Here is a 9,772-nt window from a genome sequence, read left to right on the forward strand (position 1 = left end):
CTCACTGGCAGCACTTGCACCTCTGAGCAAGAAGGTTCTGGGTTCAGGTACCATTCCAGAGACTTGAGCACATTTTTTGGGGAGGTAGTGGTGTCGTGGTAATGTCACTGGGTGAGTAATCCAGAGCCTAGGATAATGCTCTGAATTTATGTCTAAATATAATCTAAATTTATGTAAATTGGGTATACTTCTGTCGTACGTGGAGGATACAGAATGATGAAGAAATATTGCACAACACAGTCAGGATTTGAAGGCACTTAATTTTGGAGGTGCTAATAACAAGCAACAGTAGGTTTCAGATTAGTTTCAGGACAAAAACTGGTCCATTGGCCCAGATCTTGATGGTTCATATTGTGTAGTATCATGCCATTTTTGCATTTGCTAAGCCATTTTTCTACTGTATGGAGGATGCAAATCATTAAAGACTATCTCAAGTCAAGCTTTCACTGGAGCCCATCATTTCAATTAAAGCAAGGACAGTTTAGAACAGGGTTGTCCAACATACGGCCCGCCAAACGTTTCCATATGGCCCACAGATGTAAACTGTTCCCAGGGCCGTTCCTCATCCTCGACGTGACTGGAGATAAGAAATTTTCCTTTGTCAGTCCGGCTTTTAAACTATTGCACTGTCAGTTTCACGAGTGATGGCTGCTGATATCGGGAACAGCCATTTTCCAACTGACTCCGGGTTTTCTGATGGGTTCTGACTTTTTTTAAAAGCCTGCTGGAAAACCCTGAGTCTGTTGGAAAACAGCTGTTCCCGATGTCAGCAGCTGTCACTTGTGAAACTGACAGCAATCTTGTTCAAAAGAACTGATCAACCATCTGCTGAGCATTCCACTCTCTGCAACTGTGGGAGAGAAAGGGGAGCGCAGGGAGGGAGGGGGGGAACAGACAGAGAGAGAAAGGGGAACAGGCAGAGAGAGAAAGGGGGAGATAGGGGTACAGAGACACGGGGGGACAGAGAGTGAGAGAGAGTGGGGAACACTGGAGACACGGGGTGGAGAAAGTGGGGGGAGAGATATATAGAGAGGAGGTTAGAGAGGGACAGAGAGGGGGGGGGAAAGGAGGCAGAGAGACATAGAGCAGAGGCGGGGAGGGGAAGAGTCAAAGTCATTTATTTATGGCACAGAAGGAGGCCATTCTGTCCATCGAGCCCATGCCGGCTCTCCACAGAGCTATGCAGTCAGTCCCACTCCCTGGCTCAATCCCCACAGCCCTGCAAGTCTATTTCTCTCAACTTCTTGAAGTCATTGATGTACTTCCACCACCCTTGTGAGCAGTGAGTTCCAGGCCATTACCACCTGCTGCGTAAAAAAAAAATGCTTCCTCCTATTTCCCCTGGATCTTTTGCACAAAACTTTCAATGTGTCCCCTAGTCCTAGCGGGGAATGAAGAGAGAATGACTGAGACACACACACACACTCACTCTCTCACTCACACTCACACAAGCGTGCGGGCAGAGATTGACTACTTGTGTAAGCAACAACAATGCCAGATATGTCACTAAATCAGTTTTCAATATAGTGACGCGAAAGTAAGTCAATAAATTAGTCTTCTCATTTAAAGCTTCTTCACAGAACTGCACATTTGTTGATGTTTCTATTACATAATTTTTTAATGCCTTTATCGTTCGATATTTGCTAACCGGACTCCCGGGACAAGCAAAAATCGTAATGTGGCCCTCCGCCCAAAAATGTTGGACAAACCTGGTTTTAAAAACTACAGTAATGCTCCAATACCCCATCTCAATAGTAAATAAGTAGATTGATACTCCCGCCGAATACTGGCCAAGGGCAGTGGGGTGGGTGTGGGAGCAAAATATATAACTAGGTTTTAATTTATACTATTTACCTACTGCATAATCACACTGATCAGTACAACTTTATGTTTATTCTGCAGGAAATTGAAAGGTTAAAAAATGAAAAACCAACTTGGGAAAGGAAGCTCCGATGGGAAGGAATGAAGAATGTTTTTGGAGGACGGCCCTCATTTCTGTGGATTAATCCTTTCTCAGGCATTAGAATTAGACGACTCATTCCCAGAGCAATGAAGGGAGGAGCAGAATTCGCCGTCTGATTCTGGGGAAGAACATTTTTGAAAAAGTAATCTTTCTAATATTAAAATAAAATTAGCACAAGACTTAGTTTCTTTCTACGTACTGCCTACTAAGGTACAATGGATTAAATAAATGCTGCCTGTTAAAATTGAACATAGTAACCTAATTATGAGCAAATTTCATGAAGTCTGGAACTAGTGAACTGACAGAAATCTCCATCAGCCTTCATAAGAATGGATTGCAAAGATCAAACTGTAGCTTTGAATGGGTAGTTAAACATCCTAGTTCTCTACTGTATAAACCACTGCATAGTTGCTCATCTTGCAGTATTGCATCAGTGTACCATTTGTGACATAATCCCAAATATTTGGATGTAAACCATAATTCGATTGATGTTAATTTAGTGACATTGGTTGAAAATGTTTTATTAATGTTAATCATTTACAACCCATTTGAAGAATGAGTTTCAGGCATTGTATTTACAAATTGTTATATACGATAAACCGCATCAGTTTTAATAGTTTCTTTATCTGTTTTTATATTTTTTATATATATGAAAAGGGAACTCTAAAGAAGGGGAAACTTTATTTTTTCAGTTCATGTATATTTGTTTTTTTAATTTCAGGAAAGTGTCTTTCCCTCTGTCTGTGGTATGGGTGTACACTGTTTTTTCAATAATTCATAAGTTTACCCTGAACGTAATCACATTTTAAAATTTTATTTATTGTTTGTTGAAATGCACAGATGAATTGTAAGTGTAATATTGTTGATGGCTGTTTCTAAAATTGTTATAAAATAACTTCATAACAAATCTCTAGTCCAGTTTAATATAGAATGATTGTTCAGTGTATGGATAGAACAAGTTTTACTTATTGTTTCTAATCCTCTGAAACATAAAACAAAGTTGAAAACCAACAAAGGTGCAATGATTTAATTTTTAGTTGTTTGTAAACCCTTACTGTTCCTATATGGTTCAACTATGATAAGAACGTGCTCTGTTTTGCCAGATAGGTTTTGTGATCTGAAGGATGAAATCTGCTCTCTGGGATCTAGATCAGCAGAAAGTATTATCCAGTAGACTGCTAGGCTTTGGGTCCAGTTATTTTTCAACTGTCCCAAATCCTTCCAAAAAAGCCTGTTAAAATTTTAACTGGTGGAAAATGATGTTAATGTTTGATTTTTACTACTAAGATGAAAAATCTAATATCAGTTGCTCCCCATATAATTATAAAACATAGAAAGGTGAAAGTATTACACTAGCAGAATGTAGTGGTACAGATTAAGTATTAAATGTAATTTATGACTGTAGAGAGCTGAGGGGTCCTTTTTATGGTTAGTTTTTTTGTGCTTGTGTTTAGCTGAATAATGCAGCTAGCATGATATATTAAATGCCATCATATGGGTTATTGATATATATTCCATTTCAACCATGCTTCGACTGTGATGTGTCGTGAAACAATCCTGTAAGTTTGGGCTGTAAGGTGGCTGTGGCTCTGGAGAAGGAGAGGGAGAAGTTGGCTATATAAGGCAAAACCCCAAGATGTCTAGAGAGAGAAAGTGGTGCTGCAGTTACTTACTGATTATTATTGAATAGGCTCTGTTCTATATGTATAACCATATTTGGAGCCTTGGAAAGAGTTTGAGACCCTGTTACCTGGTGCATACTTGGTTTATTCACAATGGTACTACACCAGTTTACAGAAAGTGCTTATTTAATGCTCTTCAAGTGCATTTACAGTACAGATTTAATAATTTCTGCTATGCACCAAAGTTAATCTTGTGTAGTGTAGGTTTGGAGTTGGGGCCCAGCTTAACTCTAAAGTGAAGCAGAGTTAAGACTGCTTCATCCAAGGAGTTTCACTTCACTTTCCTCGGGATTCGGGCCCTGACACTGGATTTAGCTGCATTTTTGTTATACATGTGCAAAACATCTTTGTACCAGTGTTATGGTTGTATGCTTAGAGTGCTCATGGGTGATCGGAGCCTGTTGCACGATAAAGATGCCTTTAATTTCAGATTTGATAATTTAAATGGTACAAATGTTAAAGTTAGGATTTTTTAGTGCTAGGGTGTAAGGATTCATATTATGGAGAGTAGGCAGAGAAAAATGCATTCAATGGGGATTTGCTTATTTAAAAAAAAATCACTGAATTATTTTACTTATGACCATGTTAAAGTTTAGTAGTATTGAAGAAATGACGGGAAGTATCATTTGTCGTCTCTGTAAAATATTGGCAATGTATCTTTCTGGTTGATCCTCTTCAGAAATTAGAATATTGGTGGCTCAGTTTCCACAAGCCTCAGTGAAGTTCTTACAGTTTCCTGTCCAAACAGCATCGCTCAGCTGGATGAAAAAATTCACAATATTATTTGAACACTGTTATTTATCTATTCATCCTTTAAAATATAACCAAGCTTCAATGATTATTAGAGCCAGACAGACCAGGTAGATCCTTGCTTCAATCTTTGCTGAGTTGATTTCAACTGGGGAATCAGTAGAGATTTTGCAAATTGGCCAGTGTGCCACTGGATTAGAGAGGGGAAAACTTAACAAGACCTCCTATTCCTGATCATTATTTAGGGGTGTCTGGAAGTGCACTTGTATAGAGAATGAGTGAAGACAGGAACAGGCTATGATGCCCCTGCAGCTGAATAATCACCAGGTGTTCATCGGTGAGTTTTGAACGAGAATAATGGCCATTTGGGTGAGTACTGGAGGGCAAATGGCCCCTGTGGAATCTTACTCCAGCAAGGAATTGATACCTTCATCTGAGGTTGGAGGGGAGTAAAGTATTGCAGGGTTCAGCAATGTTTATTTACCGTGTTATGAAAACCCACATGCCAAATGGGAAATATTAATTTTATCGATTGGAACTTTGTCTGAGACTTTTGCTGGAAATTCTTAAAATAACTTCTTGTAAAAAGAGTAACCTGGCAGCCAAGATGGGCACAAAAATTTGCATGTAAAACACCGAAGGGTTAGACTGAGACAACATGACTGATTCAACCTGGCAGAACAGTGGGGTGCTCTCTGATTAAATTACCTAAAATAGCTTTGTCAACACGATTGTCGAGAGTCATCGACACCCGTTGACTTTGAAAGAGCCAACCCCCTCCAAGCGTGACTGAGACAGCAAGACAGTAGCTAAGTCATCAAGGGAGCCTCTCTCTCTCTCTCCCTCTCTCTCCAATACAGATCCAGAGAAGGCCCGGTTGCAACTGCTAATGCCTCAAAGCTACAGACCACCACAACCAACAACTAGGATACCACCCTCTTTTGTCTTCCGAGCCTGAGAAGCAAGCCTGAACCATACACGTGGCCCAGCGAGGACTTCAGGACTACAATTTCAACTAAGCACTGTGGGACTGCTGAATTTATTTAAATTCCATTTATTTCAGACTCTACTTCAACCACCCAACTCTATTCCCTCTGTAATCTGTGTGTGTGCATCTTGTGAATGTGAGCGTGGATACGCAGCGTATTTTAGCAATTTTAACCATTTTAGAATATTAAGGATAATAAACATATCTTGCTTGTTTAAACCCGAGAAAACCTGTCTGGTTCATTTGCAGTTATGTTAGGAGGAACAGGAGCAAGTGCTCACTGAGGTGGTAAGTTCAATCTGCACTGTTGCAGTCAAACCAAAGAAGGGGTGAAAGGGGAGCCTGAGACCCCTTCCTCACCTGGTCATAACAACTGGTTTAATGCTTTATTTTTAAATGCCCATTATTTATTCAAATTATTTTTCTTCACACCCTTATTAGTGTTTTGAAAAACTGAGAAACATTTTCAAGCTGAATCCTGGCAGGTTTCTGTTTTCTCTTATGCTTTCTTTACAATGTATAAAAGATGGCTGAAGTCCCATCTTACAGATGGAAAACCTGAATAGAAAGTCTAAATATTGTTATTTAATTTACAAAAGTAAGTGCTGATTATAAAGGGATTTATTTGGAGAGAGGGTGCTCAAAACGCTTTTAAGTACAAGGTTCTTTCCAGCAATATGCAAGGAAGAACCCTTTCTCCTAACATTGAAAAACCTTTCTGATGACACAGTATACAACTTTAATAAGGCATGCTCATTTATACTTCCAATTTTTCTCATATCATTAACAAACAGGACCTAGTACTAAAATATAATTCTTCAGAAATACCAACAGAAGCTATTTATTGTCCTGTTTATTTTTCTTCCTACACTTATTGGGAGAAGAGCACTAAGTTAATAACTGAACCATATGCCAAAATACTGTATGTTTGATATGCAACCTGCTAGGTCATAGTGTACTCCGGTATGTGAACATTTTGTTAATGTAGACTTGCATACCTTACCTCAGAGAAAAATAAAAGACTCATATTTCAGTGACAGATCCGGATGAATGCAAATTGTAATGCCAGCTCCATTAAGTAGACCATCTCCAATTTGTGAATTTCAACATTTAAGTCTTTTCATGACATAACTACATTATACCAATCTAGGTAAAATATTATACAGGACCTATTCTGTTTATTAAAACTTACAAAACTGGAGAGACCTTTATATAATTATGTGTCCACAGGTTTTCTTTTGTTATATTGTTACTTTGCCAGATGATAATGATAGCATTGCAGAATATATGTGCACAGAAAGACTTTTGTATCAAAGTATGATTGATCATTATTTTCCTATTGTTATTGAGAAACCAAGTTGAAGGGTCAAAATGTTAATTTGAAAAAAAAAAATAGGAAGTATTGATTATGTGACATCAAGCTTGGGCTTGAGAACATGAAGAATGGAGAAGGAAGAAAATACTGAAGGTAAGGAGTTAGAAACAGAAAATTTTCAACACAGAAGGAAGCCATACCACTCACCACATCTGTGCTGGCCAAACAAAGAACTATCCAGCCCAATCCCACTTCCCAGCTCTTGGTTCATAGCCCTAAATGCAATGAGTGTTTTTGTCTCCACTACCCTTTCAGGCTGTTGAAATCCAGACCCCTACCAACCTCTCAGTGAAAAGATTTCTCCTTAACTCACCTCCAATCCCTCTGCCATTGCTTTATGCTTCTGGTTATTACCCTCTCTGCTCAAGGAAATAGGTCCTTTCTATTCACTTAATCCAGGCCTCTCATAATTTTATAAACCTCAATTATATTCGATAGGTACATGGATTATAGTAGAATGAAGGGTATGTAGGTAGTTTGATCTTAGAGTAGGTTAAAGGTTCGGCACAACATCGTGGGCCGAAGGGCCTGTACTGTGCTGTACTGTTCTATGTTCTATATCTCCCCTCAGCTTCCTCGGTTCTGCTTCTGTGGGGACATGAGTTCAACTCCCACCATGGAAGATGCTGAATTTTCAGTTCAATTAAGCTGGGAATTAAAAAGCTAATGTAATGGTGACCATGAAACCATTATTGATGTAAAAACGTATCTGGTTCATTAATGTCCTTTTTAGGGAAGGAAATCTGCCATTCTTACCTGGTCTGGCCTACATGTGACTCGAGACCCACATCAATGTGGTTGACTCTTAAAATGGCCTGGCAGACACTCAGTTCAAGGGCAATTAGGGATGGGCACTAAATGCTGGTCTAGTCAGCGATGCCCACATCCCACAAATGAATATTTTTAAAAATGAATTGACTCCTGACAATGCAGCGGCCCGCTGACATCATCAGAACGCTCCAAGTTGCGCAGATGAGCAAACGGTCTCCTGCTCTCAGTGAGATGTGCATGTGCAGCCTACGTCTTGCCAGGACTAATTGGCTCATGCGCAGGAAAACGTCATCAGCTACCACTTCACCCCCACTCAGCTACTCTCTCCTGCCCCACTGGCCGCCCCCACCTCGCTCTCCGGCCACCCCGGCCTGCCACTCTGCTCTGCCCCTGCTCTCCGGCTGCTTGTTCCCCACTTATTCCCCCCGACCCAGATGCTTGCTCCAGGCCCCGCCGCTTTCTCTCCTCTCAGCCACTTGCTCCTAAGTTGCCCTGTCACCCCTCGTGGCCTGCCTTGCTTCTTCAGGCTGCATGGTGGGGAATGATAGAATGTGGGAGTGAGTGGCCAAGAGGATACATACCACAAAAAGTAAGGGACCTAGTACTGAGCCCTGTGAACCCCACTAGAAAATGTCTTCCAGTTACAAAATATCTGTCGACCATTAAACCTTGCTTTCTGGCACTGAGCCAATTTTGGATCCAATTTGTCTTTGGATCCCATGGGCTCTTAGTTTTCTGACCAGTTGCCATGTGGCACCTTGTGAAAAGAAACCTGGCTAAAATTCATGTAGACTACATCAAACCCACCACCCTCATCGACCCTACTTGTTACTACCTTAAAAAATTCAATCAAGTCAGACACACCCTTTCCTTAACAAATCTATGCTGACTGTCCTTTATTAAATTGTGTAAATTTAGTAAGTAGCATCATAGAATGGTTACAGCACAAAAGGCGGCCATTCGGCCTGTTGAGTCTACACCAGCTCTCTGCAAGATCAATTTCGCTAGTTCCACTACCCCTCCCTTTCCCCCAACCCTGCAATTTCTTTCTCTTCAGGTACTTATCCAATTCCCCTTTGAAATCCTGGATTGAATCTGCCTTCACCACACTCTCAGGCAGTGTATTCCAGATCCTAACCATGCGCTGCATTAAAAAAAAGTTTTTCCATATGCCAATTTTGGTTCATTTACCAATCACCTTAAGTCAGTGTCCTTTGGTTCTCAACCCTTCCGCCAATGGGAACACTTTCATTCTGTTGACTCTGTCTGGACTCCTCCAGATGTTGAACACCTCTATCAAATCACCTTTCAACTTTCTCGAAGGAGAACAACACCAGCTTCTGCAATTTATTCACATAACCGAGTCCAGGGATGAGGGACTTCAGTGTCCGAAAGCTTTTCTGCACCTTCTCTAAAGCTTCGCGTCCTTCCGAAAGAGGTGCCCAGAATGGGGCACAATGGGCGGAATTCTCCCGCTTACATTGGGACCAAATGGGGGTCCGGAGCCCACACTTGCTGGCAGCATAACTAGAGTCGCAATCTTCCAGCAGGCAGTCTCCTAATTATCCTTTTAAGGATGGTGGGCGGGCTCCGCAATGCTGCAAGCCCAATCAGAGGGTCAGCAGCTCTGGAGCCTCGGCAGTCCCGCTGGGGGTGCTGGGCGCTGCTCAAGTAGGTCGGCGACCACCACGGCGCCTCAACATAGAGGCGCCTTCGCTAACCTGCACAGAACACAGAAAATAAAATTCCTGAAGCTGGTAGGACCATAAGGGTGCAGGGTAAACCCTTTCGCAGGATCAGATGCTGCCACAATTGCAGCCTCTCATCTGCGCGGCCCCATAGCTGAGGTATGGAGCCTCCAGTTCCAAAGCCCCCACCCGAGTCTACGAAAGGGAGGACACCTCCAATGATATGGCAGCCTCCGCAAATGGAAAAGGGGGGGGGAGGGGGAAGTGCACTCCGAAGTCAGTAAAATGCCAGCACAAAATAGCCCCTGCGTGGGGCCATAATTGCATTCATTAGCTGCCCGCTTCCCCGGAGTGGGCGACCAACGTGGTTACCAGCTCACCTCTGAAAAAGTCCCCTGAAGGCAGGAATGCGACGGTGACCCATCCTGACACAGCATCCCCCCCACCCACCTCCAATCCCATCTCTATGTGACTTGAAAAATCCAGTCCAATAAGCCAGTTGAGACCAAACCAGTGTTTTATAAAGGTTCATCATAATTTCCTTGCCTTTGTACT

General features: G+C 41.7%; 1 protein-coding gene across 2 annotated transcripts in view; it reads left to right on the top strand.

Annotated features, from left to right (window-relative positions):
- Window positions 1–2,966, top strand: part of zdhhc7 (zinc finger DHHC-type palmitoyltransferase 7) — an 83,585-nt gene extending 80,619 nt beyond the window's left edge. For both annotated transcript variants that reach the window (XM_068049137.1, XM_068049136.1), the window contains one exon: window positions 1,903–2,966. In XM_068049137.1, the coding sequence (XP_067905238.1) occupies window positions 1,903–2,079 (177 nt within the window). In that variant the 3' untranslated portion in view covers window positions 2,080–2,966. The remainder of the gene's footprint in view (window positions 1–1,902) is intronic.
- The last annotated feature ends 6,806 nt before the right edge of the window (window positions 2,967–9,772 follow it).

The sequence above is a fragment of the Heterodontus francisci genome, chromosome 17, assembly GCF_036365525.1.
Source record: "Heterodontus francisci isolate sHetFra1 chromosome 17, sHetFra1.hap1, whole genome shotgun sequence".
Taxonomy (NCBI): Eukaryota; Metazoa; Chordata; class Chondrichthyes; order Heterodontiformes; family Heterodontidae; genus Heterodontus; species Heterodontus francisci.